The 19,949-nt window shown below is 40.7% G+C and overlaps 1 protein-coding gene across 14 annotated transcripts; it reads left to right on the forward strand.

Annotated features, from left to right (window-relative positions):
• Nucleotides 1-211: 211 nt before the first annotated feature.
• Nucleotides 212-19,934, forward strand: fxr1 (FMR1 autosomal homolog 1). Of its 14 annotated transcripts, none has more exons than XM_025899550.1 (20): nucleotides 212-316; nucleotides 419-532; nucleotides 3,919-3,971; nucleotides 4,099-4,192; nucleotides 4,298-4,369; nucleotides 4,464-4,612; nucleotides 4,830-4,923; nucleotides 5,129-5,245; nucleotides 6,681-6,851; nucleotides 7,605-7,683; nucleotides 7,936-8,045; nucleotides 8,199-8,294; nucleotides 8,900-9,040; nucleotides 9,165-9,390; nucleotides 9,603-9,696; nucleotides 9,802-9,911; nucleotides 10,241-10,450; nucleotides 10,669-10,785; nucleotides 17,790-17,872; nucleotides 18,009-19,934. In XM_025899550.1, exons 2-20 carry the CDS (start codon nucleotides 482-484, stop codon nucleotides 18,195-18,197), a joined length of 2,256 nt encoding a protein of 751 aa, XP_025755335.1. In that variant the 5' UTR covers nucleotides 212-316; nucleotides 419-481; the 3' UTR covers nucleotides 18,198-19,934. The 14 variants fall into 14 exon arrangements, with proteins under 14 accessions (XP_025755335.1, XP_025755337.1, XP_025755339.1 ...); XM_025899552.1 differs by having other exon boundaries at nucleotides 9,168-9,390; XM_025899554.1 differs by having other exon boundaries at nucleotides 8,900-9,031; nucleotides 9,168-9,390.
• Nucleotides 19,935-19,949: the final 15 nt, after the last annotated feature.

Raw genomic sequence — 19,949 nt, forward strand, 5'->3', positions numbered from 1 at the left:
TCAAGAAACTGAAAAGGGGATTTACTTTTTACTAAAAGTATTGCAACTGGGTCAGCTATCTTGACTAAGTAAGTTTGGTTTGATTAACTCAGTCTAACTATAGATTGTCTGTGTTATTGCAAAGAATGGAATAACTTGTACTGAAAGTGATTTAGTAGGTGTCTTCTAATTGTCATTATAACAGCAAGAGTAGATACAGCAAACAGTAACTACAGCAACAAGCTCTCAATGTACATTAGCAATAAAACGGGCCTGAAACTACAAAACATAAATAAAAGGGCATTCATCTTTTGTAGTTTCACTTTTGGTTTGTCAGGTAAGCTACATTAGGATAACAAGATATATTTTCATTTTAATTCAGTTTTGAATGTGCAAATTTTACATGTACTTCGTTGTTATACATTTTACTGGTGCTAAGATGTCAAGTCCTCCTGACGCTTGAAGGAGCACCTGTCGTCCCAACATCCTTTGCGTTTCCAATATGGAAGAACTGGCGGTGGAGGTCCGTGGCTCCAACGGGGCTTATTACAAGGTAAATACCGGCTTATCAATACAGTTTCAAGCATAAAAGTTTTTCATACGGTACAGTATTCTAGTTTAAGTCTCGTGGATTGTGGCAACATGATCCGACTTCCTCTGTACGTACCCGAGAGTTCGATATTAGCTTGTACTAGCAGTGCTAGCCATAATTAGCAAGCTAAGCTAGCGTCACTCCCATGTCCTCGCCAGCTGACGCTTTTGAGGACCTTTCTTTAAAGCCAGTTTGGAAGAACCGCAGTCTTGCATGCGATAACTTGAATACACAACACAGGGTAGCAGTTATTAATTTTACTTGACTTCTTGTGCAGCTTTCTCGAGCTGAAAGTTAGCTAACTTGATAGTTGCCTAGCTGTTGACGTCGAAAGATGTTGCTGAAGTAAGTAGTATCTGCATGTGTCATCATTGGCTATTGAGCTGATATCAGAAACACGGAGGACCAGCCCATTATACCTTCACGTAGTTTATTAAAGTGTGTCATGTTGTGAAGGCACCGTGGTTGGTGGTGTGAGAGATTTTGAAGTCTCTCTGCACAGACTTCACGACTGACTGTCGCTGTCTATTATTTGATACTCCATCATGCCGAAGCTATTTTTTCGGTATGTGTGAGCCAGCTGTTCCTTGTCAATCCCGACCAGCTGGCATGTGTGTCGAGTGGGTCACTGATACCATCGACTCTAAAGCTATTTCTAGACGTGCTGCCCACAGCAACACCCTCGCCTCTTCTCCCCCTATGTCTCCTCTCTCTTCTCATTTTTCTCCAAACTTCCAAGTTTTTCTTTCTTGTCTCACCTTCACAGCCCATGACTTCTTTTGTACTACTGCATTTTCACACTGTGCTCATTGCTTTTCCTTATTTAACCCAACCCTTTTCCCTGGGCGATTCTGTCTACCCTGCCACCGCTGTGTCTTAAACTCTTTAAACATACGTGTGTGTGCTTTCTTTGAATGTAATCAACACCGTCCTTCACGCAAGCGAGACACATGGCTTAAATAAGTGTCTGAACGCATTGAACCTGGGGTTCAGTACTGTCAAGTGTGGTGTGTGGGGTTGGGTACCTTTCACGTCTAACACTAGCACAGGTGTGGTGCCAAAAAATGATCCACTGTCAAAACTGATTTCTGATGTTTCTGTGTGTGCGTGTGTGTGTTTTCTTTTTGTTGTTGCTTTTTTTAATGATATCTTTACTTATATTGTTAAATAGACTGTAGTCATTAGAATTTATGAAGGAGTTATACGTTAAGTAAAGAAGTTACTAGTTTTACAGTGTTTTTACGTCTCTCTGTTATTGTGCCTGTGTATGAAAGAACTGTGATGATATATTTGTTGCGTTTTCCACTGCCCTCTTGGCCAGATCTCTCTTGAAAAAGACTTTTGTAATGTCAATAACACTTTTTGGATAAATAAAGGATATATAAAAGTAATTTTGCAGCTTCTACCTTGTGATAGGAATGTTGTTTGTAGCATCAAAATGACTTGATACCTTTCATAAGAGATATATTTGCCATATGTTTGACAGATTATAGGCTAACAAGTAATTTTACAACAGATAAAACAGATTTTTGGCAAATACTGGAAAGCAGTTCAAAACTTTCTCTTGCAAAACAAGTCCATACTTATCAAATCTATCATTTTGTTATTTATTTATTTATTTATTTAGATATTTTACACACTAAACTATCTGTGTTGGTCGCTATCTGTTACCATCAGTGATGCTGATGTCACTGTCGCAGTGTTAACATACCACAGTATTAAATAGTAGTGCTAGACTATTATCGGTTGTGGTTACATATTAAGGTTTCAGACATGCTATCTCACATAGTGTAAGAAAGTATGATTGTTTACTGCAGATAATATGCTAATAAATGCAGTGTTAAATATGTTAAAACATAAACTAAGACAGTGACAACAAAGCTCTATTTCTCTGACAGTAATTGATCTAACTCCCAAATTACCTGAAGAAGCTCATGAAGCTGTCAGTGTCTCACTAAAATACTTTTCTTCAGTTCATTGCCACTGTCCTTTGTTTTTGTTGTTCTTTTGTTTGTTTTCTGGTACTGAAATTTGACAGAAGAATAGCACCAAAAGTGAAAGGGAAGATTTTCAAGAGGGTATTGAAAGTTGCTGGTTTCACTGCCTGCAAGTTTGGCTTTGATTCAAAGAGAGGAAGCCAAGCTGGAGGTGGCAGAAGTGAAGATGTTTAGATTTTCAGTAGAAAATGTAATGAATGGACAAGATTAGAAATTAGTACATCAGAGCAACAGCTCAGGTTGAGCATATTGGAGACAAAGTTAGAGAGGCAAGGCTGAGATGGTTTGGACATGTGCAGAGGAGGGACATAATGGAAAAAGGATGTTGAAGATGGAGCTGCCAGGCAGGAAGAAATGAGGACATCACAGATGGTTTATGGATGTAATGATGGAGGACATGCAGACTGTTGGTGTGACAAAGAAGAATGCTAGGGATAGGGTGACATGGAAGCAGATGGTCTGCTGTGGGAACCCCTGAAGGAACCAGCTGAAAGAAGTCTTTGTTTATGGCTTTCAGATTTTACTAGTCCAGTTTTAAGATCTCTGCTGCAGAGATTTAACAACAGTATAGTTATTACATTTTTTCATCCATATGAAAAATTACAGCCATTGACGATCAGTTTACTAATAGATAAATACCTTGGTTTTATTTTGAAAGTTTGGCTGCTATTACTCATTGAGTGTTGTGGCGGTCATCAGTATCAGTCAGCTGCTAATTGACATCCAACATCCTGAAAGTTGGAGTGAAGCTGTGGGAGGCTAGGCTACTTGGTTATTAAATTATTTGCAGGGGAGAAAAGTATTTAAAAATCAGATAATATAAACACATTATGTAATAGTTCTTTTAAGAAAGCCAGTGTGTGCCTTCTATACACAAAAGCTCAAGATCATTTATCTGTGTGCACATGCCCACCTCCTGCAACAAATTGAATCTAAATCTGTGGGAAACGTAGTTATGTTCACATTCAGTTTTACTCTTTGTGCTGTCACACTGTATCCTAGTGTTTAACAAACATGTTCAATTTGTTTCTTTTCATGCAGGGTTTTTAAGTATTTTAAATTCATTATTGTGCACATCCTTGTATACATTCTAGCACTTTTCTTCAAAATTGTTTGCTAGTAGTGCTGTGCATATCTTAGCATGTTACTGTCAGTTGTATACAGATGAGACAGTGGCAAACAATCAGCAGGAGTGTGCATCTTGTCAACAACAATGCGTATATACTTTGTGTGCATGCACAAAAAAAAAAGGGTTCCCATACCCAAAATGTCCCTTTCTCTCTAAAAAACTCTTCTTTTAAAGCAGGATCTATATTTAACCGCTGATCTGTGTTTCTATCCCTCCTGCAGGGCTTTGTCAAAGATATCCACGATGACTCTCTCACCATTGCCTTTGAGAACAAGTGAGTCTTTACTTCTTCTGCATTTGACCAGTTTTCATAAAACATGTAAATTTAATATTTTATCATAGATGCAGAACCACCATGTTTTAGGTAAAATTTAAAAAAATGGGGTCTTTTTTTTTGCCAGTTGGCAGCCAGAACGCCAAGTGCCCTTCAGTGATGTCAGGATGCCCCCACCCGCTGATGTCAAGAAGGAGATTGGAGAGGGTGACGAGGTGGAGGTGAGGACACAGATATAAGTTCTCTCTTTTTTTTCTTTTCCTCTTGTCCTCACCTGCTTCTTTCTATATGTGTCTTATCCTGCTTGTGTTTTCGTCTCCTGGCAGATCTTTTCTAGAGCCACTGAACTTGAGCCGTGTGGTTGGTGGTTGGCTAAAGTCCGCATGATGAAGGGAGATGTGAGTAAAACATTTGTTGTACATGTGACTATAGGCACTTTGAAGAGTACCCTACTTATTCATTTTTTTTTGTTGAATCTTTCCATATTTCCAGTTCTATGTGATTGAGTATGCAGCCTGTGACGCGACTTACAACGAAATAGTGACCTTTGAACGTCTGCGTCCGGTCAACACCAACAAGGCCATCACCAAGAACTCCTTTCACAAGTGCTTTGTCCCGGTTCCTCAGGATCTACAAGAAGCGTATGTACAGCACCTTTACAGCAATTAAATTAGAGACAGACAGAGTCTAACTAAATTTACAGGCTTGTTTAGTTCATTAGCAGTGAGAGTGTGTATATGCAGTAGAGCCTTTATTGTACCTGTTATATATGGGCTGTTTTTTCATTTTTTCAGATGTAGAAAAACTGTTTAAGGGTTGGAAGGTAATATGTTTTTTGGTTTTGTTTTTTATGGACAGGTGCCAGAGTGAGAATGCTCATAAAGACTTCAAGAAAGCCGTGGGAGCCTCTCACATCTCATACTGCCCTGAGACCAGCCAACTAGTGATTGTGGTAACTGGCTTTCTGTGATTCTGTGGTGACATGTGGATATGTACAGTAGCACCAAGGCTAATGCACGATGTGCTACACTTTTATCCTGCCCTGCATGTTTGTGCAATACATGACTCAGCTATTCATTTCTTTTAGTGATCACGAGCAGAGGAGTATCCCCGCATATTTGCATAAGTCTTTTTATTTACTCTGTGTGTGTTTTTAGTCCACCAACGAGACGACAGTGAAGCGTGTGTCTTTGCTGAGTGACATGCACCTGCGCAGCCTCAGGACCAAGCTACTTCTAATGTCACGCAACCAGGAAGCCACAAAACACCTTGAGGTAGGGTGATGGGAAGAAAAAAACCTGTTACTGAGGTGTTCTGGGGTTACTCTATGCACTGTAGTTGCCTTGGAAAAATCACATTTGGTAGTTCAGGCCGTTTATTATGGTAAATGGTAAAATACAATCCTACTGCTTAAAGTAAGCTAAAAAACATTAGCCAAATTATACTTTTTAGTTGAGCACTTGTCGTTTTGCTTATCGCTTTTTATTGTGCCATTTAGTATAGGGCAATGATCTCCAGAGACTGATTGTTGTATAATACAATATATAATACAATATAATACAATAATTGAGGTGGGAGAGTGGGGTTAACATAGTGCGGTGTACCTAATGCAAGCTGTAGGCTGAAACTTAAAAATAAGAGAAAAAAAGAAAGAAAGAAGTAGGTAAGTAACTGGTAAGTTTATTTTCTACTTCCAGTTCAAAAAGAACTAACGTGTGCTATTCCAGCAGTGTGGCCTTCATATACAGCAGGGGTGGGGGAACTCCAGGCCTCAAGGGCTGGTGTCCTGTAGGTTTTAGATGTATCCTTGATCCAACACAGCTGATTTAAATGGCTAAATTACCTTCTCAACATGCCTTGAAGTTCTCCAGAGGCCTGGTAATTAACTAATCATCTAATTCAGTGTGTGCTGACCCAGGGTGATATCTAAAATCTGCAGGACACTGGCCCTTCAGGCCTGGAGTTCCCCACCCTGATATACAGTGATGGATGATTTAGCCTATCATTGGGTGACTGTAAGTAGGCAGATGCTAGCTGAACAGCAAAAATTGTATGACGTTATAACATTTCAGACTTGTTCAGTCTGTTTTGATTGTTTTGTTTTTTAATTTTATTTTCTTTTTAAAGTTACTCACCTGTCTCCGCTCAGCCCTGCATCATGTGTCCCTCATACATATTAATCATTCAATCTAAAGAAGTTAAGGAAATAAGACAAAGTATCATCTTGCCAAATACTTTAAAATCACATCTATAGACAGGAATCCTCTTCTTCTTTGTCCTCTAGTTTTGTGATGATGGATCAGTGTAGCCGTTCCTTACAGAGTTTGAAGTTGCACCTGTGTCACAAGGGTCAGTAATATGTAGAAATACTGAAATGAAGATATAGTGAAGCTGATAAAGTTAATGACTCATGAATCTGATAAGTGTAATGTAATGCATGGAAAAACAAGACAAAAAAATGCCTTGATTGGCAAGCCACTGGCAGTTACTCTGATCATTGTCAGTCCATGAGCTCAGCATCCTTGGACACAACCATATTACCAAAGATATTTCAATAATCTTAACCTCTGTAAGGTTGAGCATTTAGTTTTTGAGTTTAAATTAACAGTACGCTTAAATTTGTTATTGTTCAGTTTTTGTACAGGATGAAAGCTTCAGGCAGAGCTGACTGAGTTCATTGATTGTGACTATGTCCTTGTGTTTTTGTAGAACTCCAGGCACTTGGTGTCTTCCTTCCAGGAGGAGTTTACAGTGAGACTGGATCTAATGGGCCTGGCCATTGGCAGCCATGGCAGCAACATCCAGCAAGCCCGGAAGGTTCCAGGTGTAACTGCCATTGAGCTGGATGAGGAGTCGGGCAATTTCAGGATTTATGGGGAGGTAGGTTGGTACAGGGGGTAGTAGGGGTTACTGGATTGTACAGCGGGTAAAATAACTATTAAACATGTCACAAATGATCTAAGTCACTTTTTAAAGGTGCTATTGACATAAAATTCTCACCAGATGTCGGCCAATCCATACATGCAAAGAAATCAAACCACAGAAGCCGTAAATTATGTGTAATAATGAGAAATGACACCGTTACTGAAGTTCATTTAATACTTTGTACAAAAGCCTTTGTTGGTGACGAGAGCTTCAAGGCGCCTCCTGTATGGAAAAGAAGTTGTAATGTGGGATTTATGTGATTCTTCCACATAAATAGTCTTTAAATCCTGAAGGGCTCTTCTGTGAACTCTGAGTTTTAGTTCTTTCTCTAAAAATTTTAAAAAGGATTCAGGTCAGGTGATTGGCTGGGCCATTCTAGCAGCTTTGTCGTCCTCTGAAACCAGTTGAGAGTTCACTTGGCTGTATGTTTTTGATCATTGTCTTGCTGAAACATTCACCCTCGTTTCATCTTCATTATCCTGGTGGACGGCAGCCGATTTGTATCAAGAATGTCGTGGCACATTTTCCCCATTCATCCTTACTTCAATAATATGAAGCGTGCCAGTGCTGTATGCTGAAAAACAGCCCCACACCATGATATTCCCACCTACAAACATCACTGTTCAGGGCTCTAGAGTGCAACCAATTTGGTCGCAAATTCGACCAAATTTTGTGATGATCAATTTTCGACCCTGTGTCTTCCTTTAGACAGCAGAGGCAGTAAAGAAAGCCAGAGGCTTCTTGGAATTTGTAGAGGATTCAGTCCAGGTGCCAAGAAACCTTGTTGGTAAGTAGATTCAACTGTTTTAAGAAGGGTATAAAGAAGTTGGTATTTAGTACCAGCAATGAGTAATTAGTAACAAGTCATTCATTCATTCAGTACATTATTTGCTCAACTTCTCAGCAACATAAATCTAATTTTGAAACAAAAACGTTCATATACTGTGCTTATATATCCTCAGTTTACTAGTGTCTCATCTTTTTGACCTAAGCTGCGACTTCCCAACTTTTGATCTTTTTCTGTTTTCTTTGTCTTTAGGCAAAGTGATTGGTAAAAATGGTAAGGTCATCCAGGAGATAGTGGACAAGTCCGGTGTGGTGCGTGTCAGGATAGAAGGAGACAACGATACCAAGCAGCCCAGACAAGAAGTAAGCCTGCTACTGCAATGTGTTTACCCCCAACTGTTAAAGCACTGATCACTATGACAGATGTTTAAAAGTCTAAAGGAGTCCGAGGGTAAAAACAGTGTCATTTAGTTGGACAGTCCCATATTAACATCTGTGTTGTGTTTTTTTGTTTTGTTGACACAGGGAATGGTCCCATTCACATTTGTCGGCACTAAGGAGAGCATTGGCAACGTTCAGGTCTTGTTGGAGTACCACATCTCCTACCTAAATGTACGAGCACCTTTGTGTGTGAGCGTGCACGTGTGTCTGCGTTTGCTAACTTTTTTCAAATGCTGCAATGTGAATTCCCAGCTATCTCAAGCTGCTTTTAATGTCCACTCTGGCACAGGACTAATGACACTGCTGGCTTTTAGCATGAAAACGGCACACAATAAACATTGCTCAAGCAGGATTGCTTTTTGTATGTGCTTTGCAGATAGTGTTCTTAGATGTGTTATTATAATTTCCTTTACTTAATTTGATTTAAATATTAAGTGTAGAAGGATGGAAAATATTTTTGTATGCAGTAAATAGAAATAATATGCAATATTGTCAAAATATTTCATATTGGAGGCCGTTGCTTTAGTTCCAATAAAGCCCTCCTTTCCATATTGATGAGCTGGATTTTAATTTACCACCAATTCAGTCTTTAGCAAGTAATCTTTTATAAAAACGTAGTGCAGGATTCATAGATATGTGAAATTTGCTCTTTTGCACTCTGTATTTTGCTGTGTATCCATTTTGCACCATCTGTATGTGTGTGTCCTGTGCTGTTTGCATGTTTTGTGCTGCGTCGATGCTTCGTGTGTGCTTTGTTTTGCACTGTTTGTGTGTAGGACATGGTGGAGCTACTTGCAGAGGGCGAGCAGCTAGCGGAAGAGCTGAGGCAGATTGTGGATTATACACAGGGAGGCAGCCTAGCAAAATTAAGAATAAACAGCACAAGGCGCACTGGATGTGATGTAGATGTGTGTATGGTGATTATGCATGTGTGTGCTGTGATGGCTGTTTTAAAACAAAGCTCTCAGATTTACATTTTTTATTTATTTAGTTTAGAACATACTGCTTTTTTGTGTTATTTATCGTCTTCCTTTGCTCTAGGAGGTGGAGCAGCTTCGTCTGGAACGGATGCAGATTGACGAACAGTTGCGTCAGATTACCCAGGGGCACCGACCAGTTGACAGGGACAGGGGAGAGAGGGGGGAGAGAGGAGGCGGGTATAATACAGAAAACAATGCCAATGCCTCCTCTACGTCCGTGCATGGCAGTCGCTCTTACAACAGCCGAGGACGTGGGCGCAGGGGCCACAACTACAGCACTGGATATGGTAGGCATCTCTAAAAATCAAACACTATATGTGCAAAAAAATCACATATACTGTAAAATCATGCAGGAGGTCAAATGTTTGGATTGTTTGCACCTATAACAAGGTGTATAACTATCTCCTTCTTTCTCCCTCTTTGTTCTATCCTTTTTATGGGTTTTTCTTTCTTTTTCTTTTTCTTTTTTGTCTTCTCATGCGTGATTGGTCATACTCAGGCAACACCTCAGAGCAGTCCAACGCCTCTGAGACAGATTCTGAGCGCAAAGATGAGCTGAGTGACTGGTCTCTGGCTGGAGAGGATCATGACAGGTGAACTTAGTATGATCCATATACTGCATTATCTCACCAGTTTTTGACTAAACTGCTGGTTGCTGTTCCGTGTGATCAATTTCATTTGTTTTGATGGACTTGCAGGGAGCGGGAGAGAGGCCCACGGCCACAGAGAGATGGCCGCAGAAGGCCAGGACCCGGCCGAGGAAGAGGAAGGGGACGAGGAGGAAGAGGAAGTTACAGCAACAGCTCTGGTAAAATTGATAATTTAAGGACAGTAGGGACACTCTAATTTGCCTAGGGAGCTTGGAAAGAAAAGCGTCTGGACTTCTTTAAGTTTCTTTGAAGACGTTTCATCCAAGAAGCTTCTTCAGTTCTGAACTGAAGCTTTTTTAAGTTTCCTTGAAACATCTTCCAGGAAACTTAAAGAAGGCCAGAAGCTTTTCTTTCCAAGTTCCTTAGACTAAGATGACCTGGATGATTGAGAACCTTCACAGACATATTGACACTCTAAGTTATCATTTTCTTCTGTTAAAGTTCTGTTTGAAAGTTTTTGCCTATTAATCTGATCCTGTATGTGCAGCAGGGCCTCGAGACCATGAGGACAACCATCACTATGGAGCCTTGGAGGTAAACACAGAGACTGATCAGACAGCTGATACAGATGCTAGCGACTCCAACTTGCCCGCAAACCGCCGCAGAAGATCTCGGCGACGCAGAACAGACGAGGACACCACTCTGATTGATGGCATGAGCGAGTCAGACAACGCCTCTATGAGTGAAAATGGAACAGGTATGAACGTTACTAGATATTTGTTGTTGTTGTCTCACACAGTGTATTCAGGTTATACCGACTGCTGTTCTGAGCTGTCACGACTGTGCAGCAGTGCATCATTTCTATTTTGAAACATAAAGGGAGTCAGTGCAGCTCAAAAGTAGATCACAATTGTAGATCGCAATGTAAGCCCCCCTCCCCCAATCCCTCTGTTTGTGATGACCTGACACCTTTAGATGACCAGGAAGCTAAACCTCAACGTCGTAATCGTAGCCGACGTCGCAGAAACCGTCTGCCTGAAGAGAGGCAGCCAGGTAACCAGGCAACTGGATCACCTAGTGTGCCCTCCTCCAGTGAGCACTCTGAATGACTTGACTAAAAAAACCTTGTGTTTGTTTGTGTTCCACCAACAACATGCTAAACACAAACTATGGAAAACTGAGCAGTCGTGTTCTTGGCTTTTGCTAGATGATTCAATATGGCTGTTCAATACTGTAATATAGCATTTTCTAACAAGTTGTCAGTGGCAAGACATTTTTAAACATTGAAAGAATACAGAAACAGTCAGAGTTTTGTTCAGAGAACTACGTGCGCACGGGTGAGTGATCGAGTGATACTCACACCGAGGCTTTGTAGTCAGCTTTATTTATACATCGTAGCATTCCCTGTTTTTCAGGGAATGCTACGATGTAATCAGACAATCTGGGCATGTATGGGACACAGTGTGTGTGTGTGTGTGTGTGTGAGTGTATTGTCTATCTCGAGGAAAACAGAAGCCAGTTGGGTCCTGTTTCCAAGGGTGTCTGCAAGAGACTTTCACAGGAGTCAGCGATTACTGCAGGGCTCATGTGTATGTGTGTGAGAAGAAGCAAAGACAAAACATAAAGATATGTGAACACTGTGTGCTTTTCAAGCCTTTCTTAACAGGAGCATATGAGTAAATGAGTAAATGGAGCAATATAAGGAGAACTGAATAAATGAAACATTAAAGGGAAGATGTATCAAAAAGGAAGAAACATCATAAAATCACAAAATCCCTTAACATTCCCTGCTGTTGTTCATATATATTTATGTACTTCAACTACTAGTCACTTGCAGAAGCATTTTCAACTAGAGTATCATTTTGTGAAAACGTACATGATCAACTTTAGTGGGTTTACACAGTTTAGTGCTTAAAAATCATCTTCTTCAACTTGTACCTCTTCTTGAGCTTGTTCATTTTGAGATAATGCAACATAAGCTTGCAATCTTACAGTAAACATTTTGCTTATCATACTCCGAATACAAGGCAGTACACATGTGGAAAATAAGCAAAGTAACATAAGGAGCATTCCAACGAATGTTAGTCCTTTTGTAAGTAATGACTTCCACGACCCGCTAAGCAGCCATGTGAGCCAGTCCTCGGTGTTGTGTGTGTAATCTTGCTGCTGTACTCGTCTGAGCTGACGTAGCGTGTTCAGTGTGTCAGACAAGTTGGTGGAATGCATATTATCAGGTGTTTTGCATTAAGAGGCATGTGCGAACAGATGTAATAGTTTCTGTCTCTTGTGGAGTTTTACACATAACGGTACCAGGCATTGTTCATCCATGGGTGGTTGCGATCTTGTGTCATGTCGTCTGGATGTATTGTGTCCTTCTTCTTCTGAAATCAGCGAAATCAGCGACAGCAGTCCCAACAGAATTGTGACACTGGCCACCAGAACGAGTAGGGTCTTCATGATGACCGAACACACCTGGTCCTGTGAGTGAGTAGACTAGGGGCGAGAAGAACAAGGGCGGGATTTACCCAAACAGCCCTCTCTCCACCTCCCAGGTCACTGACAGGCAGGGGTGCTGGCGTCTTAGTGTGGACTGTCACTCACTTTTTTACAGTGGCTCTGGTGAATCCAGGAAGGTCGTTCAGCAATTTTGCAGGCTGTTGGTGTGGCCAGGAGGACTTGGTAGGGTCCTTCCCACCTCGGGGAGCTCCACTTTTTCCTCTGGAGCACTTTTATCAGGATCCAATCTCCTGGTTTCAACCTGGAAGAGACTGGAAGAGAATCATCTGGCAGTTGATTGTTCAAAACTATTTCTTTGTTTTCTAACAGTTTTGTCATCCATTCTGCTAGTTTTGTTTCTCTTATGGATTTGTCTATGAGATATGAGAGGTGATGTTTTATACTGAAGCCCAGCGCTTCAGAGACTTTTGATATTACTTCATTTACGAAGTGTGTAGCACAATAGACAATTCAATCAAGACCTTGAGCCATAAACAGACCTCACGCACAGACATTGTTTTCATAACCGGACAATTTTAGACCTTGTTCCTTAAATCTACACAGATATCCTCTGGGTGACATAAAACACATTTTAAGCAGTCAATTGCTTCTCATAAAAATTATGTATTGGGATGTTTGTGTGCAGCATTTTGCATGAGCATAAGCATTTGCGAGCAAAGCATTCTTCATTGCATAAGCGTGTGTGTGTGCATCAGTCTTCATTGCACAAGCGTGTGCATGTGTATGTGGATCACTTCTCAGTGAATCAGCATTTCAATGTGTGTGTCATTTTTCACTCAATCAACGAGTGCACATCTGTTCATGTGTGTGTTTCTTTTCATCAGTGTATGTAGATGTGTGTGTTTGTGTGTGTTTGTGCTCATCACTTTCCTGTTCTGGTGTCTTGGGTAAACCACGGCCTGAAGCGTGCCCTGGGGTCCTGCCCTCCTCCTTTTCAGTCCGCTTGCCACCATTGCTGCTGTTCAAAGTTCAGTTTGTCCTGGTTCTGACCTCAATTGGGACAGTCCTTTTCTCCAGTGTCCATGCTCACCGCAGGTGAAAACTGCATCTTCTTCTGTGTTTTGTCCATTCGACCTCAGTTGCTCCTTCTGTCTCTGGCACGCCCTTTTTGCTGCCGTGTTGGTCCATCACTGTCCTGCACCGTGTTAATGCAGAATTGTTAAGGTCAGCATTCTTTTGCTCGGCCTTACTTGTCATTCGGCTTGGCAGGCGTCTCGTCACAGCTCTGTCAGCTGAAGCTGTCTGGGAATTTTCCCCCGTGTAGTGAAACGGGCCTCAGGTTTTAACGCTCTCCGTCTCCGCTGCATAAGATCGCTTTTCTGCAGCCCTGTTGACATTTTTAGGAAATTGTTGTTGTAAGTCCAGCTGCTGCAGCATTTGGTCAGGGTCACGCCGAAGGTGGTAGAGGGGAGAGCAGGAGTCCAGGTCAGCCTCGGCTTCCAGGGCCGGCAAAGCAGCCTGTAATTAAACATAAAGAGAAAACACAAAACAAAACAAAACAAAACAAAAGCAAGTAGAAGTGTATGAACAGGAAAATTATGTTGTGCTGGCTGTGATACAAAGAGAGGGGAGAAACACCGGGCAGGCCCTGTGTCAGCCATCCCCCTTTTTTTCTTTTCTCTCACGATGTAATCAACTGATAACTCACCAAGTTGACAGGACAACACAGGTAGATATTTAAATTCTTAAGATCATGTTTAAAAGCACAAAAAGGAATTTTCCTTCCGTCAGTAATCACATGTGTCGTTCAATCAGCAGAAAACATCTCACAATTTGACTTTTAACCATTGTTGTTTAATCACTGGTTGGTCATACCAGTCTCTTTATTTTCTTTTTGAAGAAGTTAAATTGTTGTCCTGCAACCCAGAGGGTTTATTTGTTAGTAATAGATAAACTTCATCATTTAACAACAGGTGTATATTAATTCTTGCTGCTTTAACCTTGCTGGAAAATCTTCACGTGTTCATGAGTGTAAGCTGTGTTTTCATTGCGTTTGTAGGCAGGTTAATTTTAACTTTTCCTCAAACAAGGCATGTCTCTAACAGTTGCCCTTCACTCGCGTGTGCTAAGAAAGGCAAAAGTGCTTGTAGTAGTTGTGAGATTACATTACATTATACCTGTAAACAAAATGAGTGAATCATGATACTGCTGTAGGCCACATCATACTTCTTGTTTAAAGAGTATTTAGTTTCGGTTTCATCACACCTCCCAATTGAAAGAATGTGAAAATCACCAGATCTATTAGATAGGTTTGTATTATCCTATACTGCTGATTTACTGTGAGTCAGCTACACTGTTTCATGACATTTCATAACGCTGAGTTATGAAAAGAGTATTGTGTTCAGAGAGTAGGGGCCTCCCTCTTTTCTTTCTTTTTTTTCCTTTGTGATAGTAAAAAGAACAGAGCACATGCCACGGGAGCGTCACCCCCACCTTTGGTGGAGGCAGAAAAACAGGGAGCCAAGGTCATAACTCAGGCTCACAAAGAGTCAGAAAAAATGTGAATGCTTAGTTTTGTGGCTGTGGCGCATTTTGTATGGCTTCTTTTCTTTTGTTTAGTAGCTTTCTGCCTTCACCTGAGAGGGTGTGCCCTAAGCATGTGACTTCAGGTCTCCATGATTGGAGTTTATTTAAAGATTTGCAGTATTAGCTGTCTTCATCACTTAAACAAAACATCACTCTTTGTTTTATTATTATTATTATTATTACTATTATTTTAAATTCTCCTTTCTCAAAAACAGAAAATGAAATTGTAGTTGTTCCTTGCTGAGAAACAAAATTACATTTCAAACAAAAAACAGACACCCCAGCTCTCAGCTGGCTCTGGACTCATCATCAAACTGATACAACTGAAACTGATTTATTCATTTTTCAACCCAACAAAACAAAACGAAACAAAACCAAGTTACTGATGGCTTGAACGCTTTACACACGAGTCAGGATGCAAAAAGGCTGCTGCCAAAGACAAATCAGAAGCATGAGGAAAAAACTGAGCTCACAGACAGCTTCATGTTTGAGCTTTAATAACTCTGTTTCCCTCCCTCTGATGTGTTCTTATGCAGCCCCTGCTCTAAAAAATGTGTAACCTGCTCATCAGCTTAGCAGTGACCATATATTTAATTCAGCTTCACAATTGTGTGGCCTTAGCTGTTGTATAAAGGGTGTTTAGTTGTTAGTATAGGTGTGCTCTATATCTCAACAATGTCTCATCTAGGATGACAGGTTTTCAAGCAGGTCAAGCGTCTCTATACACTTGATTAGATTTGGTATTTTCTTCATCTCATATATCATTATACTGAGTTTGAGCAAACCTTAAGCTTGATTCAGACTACTTTTAACAATAGTATATTACAATATACTACTATACTACAAATATACAATCGTCTATTATAATATTTCATATATATATTTTATTATGTATCCACCAAAGGTGGGGGTGATCTGCAGTTTCACCCCCACCCAAGCCGGAGACACACTTTCCTTGGCTGAACAATGACACAGCCATAATATACCTTATGCATCTCTCTCTTTTTTCACTTATATCTGCTTGGAGGGTTTCTTTTAATTTAGTCAATGTGGAGGGGCTACATTTTTTTTTTTTCCTCCCATGTGGGACATTTAGTTTACTTTTGGATTTGTTGCCCATTTCTAAGTTTGTTTAATCGATGCAATACTTATATTTTATATTTTATTTATGCTGCCAGCACACACTGTGAGACGTTCTGGTACTAGAGTCAGAGGAGGTTATTAAGTCAGCCTTCTACCCTGAACTAAATTCAGGGCGGACTTAATTTTACGCGTTGAAGCGCAACCTTTTCTCTTTCTCACCATCCAGTACTCACAGGAAAACAATAGGAGTAGTGCAGGAGCCTAGAGCTCCTATTCAATGAAGCACTTACTCCTCAACAAACATTCAGCAAACAGTTAGCGCGCTTAGAGAAAATCCTATTTTTATTTGACACTCTCGCTTCTCTGGCTACCAACCTTTTTTTTGTTGCGGATTGAGCCTCTCAGGGCATGGTAATCCGTCTTACACAGGCGAGCGTGGCTACCAACCTTTTGTTTTTATGCTGCGGATTAAGCCTCTCCGTCTTACACAGGCGAGCGTTGCTACCAACCTTTTGTTTTGCTGCGGATTAAGCCTCCCAGGGCGTGTTAATCCGTCTTACGCAGGCGAGCGTGAGATATACTGGCTACCAACCCTTGCTTATGTTGCGAAACGGGCCCCCACAGGGCAGGTTGTTTCGTCTTACACGGGCGAGCATATTACATAGGACACGTCTGTCCTTTTCCTTACTTTGAGCAGTGTCAAACTAAAATCGATTATTCAACGCAAAGTGTTTCTGGCTGCTTTATATTCACCTCCAATGTTGCGCTGTGTTCTTTTTCCCGGCGTCACCGAGAACCTGGCGTCGTGGACCTGTATAAGACACTGGCCAGTAGGCGAATGTACGACTCTGGGCTTTTCCTCGCTTCGCTAGAAACGGTGGTTGCAGTGCAGGTACTCACGACGTCAGGATCTGGTGGCTCCGTCTGTGAATAGTTAGATGATACAATAATATCAATAAACTATCCGGCTCGAAGGACCAATTAAATGTCAGTGGCAAGACATTTTTAAACATTGAAAGAATACAGAAACAGTCAGAGTTTTGTTCAGAGAACTACGTGCGCACGGGTGAGTGATCGAGTGATACTCACACCGAGGCTTTGTAGTCAGCTTTATTTATACATCGTAGCATTCCCTGTTTTTCAGGGAATGCTACGATGTAATCAGACAATCTGGGCATGTATGGGACACAGTGTGTGTGTGTGTGTGTGTGTGAGTGTATTGTCTATCTCGAGGAAAACAGAAGCCAGTTGGGTCCTGTTTCCAAGGGTGTCTGCAAGAGACTTTCACAGGAGTCAGCGATTACTGCAGGGCTCATGTGTATGTGTGTGAGAAGAAGCAAAGACAAAACATAAAGATATGTGAACACTGTGTGCTTTTCAAGCCTTTCTTAACAGGAGCATATGAGTAAATGAGTAAATGGAGCAATATAAGGAGAACTGAATAAATGAAACATTAAAGGGAAGATGTATCAAAAAGGAAGAAACATCATAAAATCACAAAATCCCTTAACAGTTTGGTACGTAGAAATATAAGTATGCATCTCTTCTTAGCAGAAAACCTTTTTTTTACTAATAACTTGGTCACAACTTGCTTTTGCTTTGTCATGCTGACATTAACAGCAGTTAATAGTCTTGTTTGTGTGGTGTGTCATTGTAAACTGTTCTAACATATTTTGGTGTAATCTTGAATCTAAAATGCATAATTAGTAAAAAGTTATTCTCAGACTGTGAGAAAGGGCACTTTTTCTTTAACTGTGTACACAGGTTTAATAGTAACTCACTTCACACTGCAAATGCTGCTGCTGTGTGTGTTTCACTAATCTACAAGAACTGCGGCTAAAGATGATAAAATCCTGATGAAGTTTGGAATATCTGAAACAGATTTGTGCAGCATTCCTCTGCTCTGATATGAAGGAGTCAGTCTTCATGTGCTTTAATGGTTTATTTTCTCTGTTGTTGTATTTGTGCAGTTACTGTGGCTGACTACATATCCAGGGCTGAGTCTCAGAGCAGACAGATGATCGGGAAGGACTCCCAGAAAAACAAGGATGTGGTCAGTACCTAGTTTACAATATCCTCACTTCTCGCTGCTTTAAAAGCCTGGCAGTCACTGGTGATTTAGTGTGAATCCATTCATTTGTCATTCTCTCTTCCCCACCACGCACTGTTTGTCCCACCTTTCTGTTTAGGGTCAGGTGGATGTCATCGCTGAACACAGCCCAAACTCTGCCGTGGCAACCACTAATGGTTCTAACGGTGCAGCCGATGGCGACGACAACAATGGCGCAAGAGCTTCCAGGTCTTCCACTGAGAAGTCCACTAAAGTCTCCTACAAGGGGGAATCTAACCCACAAGCTGTTGTTAATGGACTCTCCTAGTCAGGGCAAGGAAAATGGTTTCAAATATTTGAACTTCTAGAGCTGCACTTGATTGAATCTCCATGACTGGAGCAGCCTCAGAAGTGAACCGTAACATTTAAAGCACTGTTCTCTCTCTCTCTCTCTTTTTTATTTTAGATTTTGCAAATATTTGAGACCTGTTCCGCTGTGCAAATTTCAGAGGTCAGAACCTGAACCTCCCTTTTTACACCTGTTCTATCCAACTATTCATTTTACTTTTTTTTTTTTTTTTTTTTTTTTACAATAGTTCTTCCTGTATGAGCTTGCCAAAGATAGTCAAACACACATAAACTTACAGATGTGTACATGAACTGTACTTTTCAGTCCTGTCTTCACTGAGAGCTCTGGGAGAGGCTGCACTGAGTTTATAAAATCAGACAGGGTTTCCACTCAAATCCATACTGTGGTATGAATGCAGCAGTCCTTTTTGTATTGGTAGAAACATCACAGCAGGGTTTTAAAACATTAACAAAAAGAAAAAAAAAGCCTTTTCTTAGGTGGATCCAGAAAAATGCTTCCATAAACTTATTTCAGGATGTAAATTAACTGATCTGCATGGGCAGTAGCACAGTGCAGATTGGCTTGTTGGAAACCCCAAGTATGTTTGACATACACGTGATTAGCTGTCGTGCCTTGAGAGTAGATTCAACATGTCGTTGCCTGGCTCTGCACGCCATCTGAAATCCTTTCACCTGTTTCTGTGTTAGCCTTCATCTGCCACAGTGGAACCAGACACGGCGTCTCGTCTTCTCTTATGGTACTGCGGGAGGTGAAGGCAACCACTGAAACACCCCAAAAGGATATTCGGGGCATCTTTTTAAAGTCAGGAGTGTCTGTTCTCGTTGTGGGGAGGGTGGGGATGAATCCAGTTATCCTTTATATATATAAATATATATATAAATATATCTGTTGAAGAATTTCACATTAGCTGCTTCCTGTTTTTCCAATATGCAACCACTTGGGTCACAGAAGAAATGCTTTTACATCGTGTCTGGAAAAGAAACCGTAGAAGAGTTGTTTTCTTTGCACTGAAACATAACCTTTCTTCTGTTTAAAACGTGATTGTAGTTGAGTCTGAAAACTGGCTTGTTACCGTTTAGTGCTGGACAGATATGTACCATCAGTGCTCGGTCACCTGGAAACATCTCATTCCTAAACATTGTTTCATTACGTACATCACGAGTAATGCTTGATGCTGATTTATTTAATTTTCCCCTCACTGGGAATTCAATAAAGTCACTTGAGTTTCTTTTAGGGTATTGTCCACTTTTACCTGCCCACTGTTGGGGAAAACAGAGTCCTGTAAGAACCGACCACTGCGGTGTTGAGATGTTTCCAGAAAACCTTGCCCAGGTGACGATGTCATTTTCATGGTTCTTCCACACTGGCTGGCTGGAAACTGGTCATGACTGTTCCACTAAGGAAGGAGATATATTTGGTTTATTTATTTTTAAGAAAATGTACAGTATTTAAAAAAACAAACAAAAACAATCTCTTCTGTTTTCTTGACACTAACATGCGATGCTTAGAGGTTTTCTTTTGGGACAAATTTGGACTACTGAGAGTTGTGACATCCCAAGTGTTTTTGTTGGGTCAACTACAGTAAAGTTTTTTTTGTTGTTTTTTTAAGGATCGTCTGGTTGGTTGATGTGCAATATGTTTTGTATGCAGGTGGTTCTTAAATAAACTTGATCTTTCGTGTAGATCTAAAAGCCATCTCTGTGTCTTGCT

The sequence above is a fragment of the Oreochromis niloticus genome, linkage group LG17 (assembly GCF_001858045.2).
Source record: "Oreochromis niloticus isolate F11D_XX linkage group LG17, O_niloticus_UMD_NMBU, whole genome shotgun sequence".
NCBI lineage: Eukaryota > Metazoa > Chordata > Actinopteri > Cichliformes > Cichlidae > Oreochromis > Oreochromis niloticus.

Bases quoted from the DNA above. Each gene is read 5' to 3' on its own strand.
- fxr1 (XM_025899550.1), top strand. From the start codon at position 482: ATGGAAGAACTGGCGGTGGAGGTCCGTGGCTCCAACGGGGCTTATTAC. The intron at 5,246-6,680 runs GTAGGGTGATGG...GTGTTTTTGTAG, and splicing joins AAGCCACAAAACACCTTGAG to AACTCCAGGCACTTGGTGTC. The intron at 9,912-10,240 runs GTAAAATTGATA...CTGTATGTGCAG, and splicing joins AAGTTACAGCAACAGCTCTG to CAGGGCCTCGAGACCATGAG.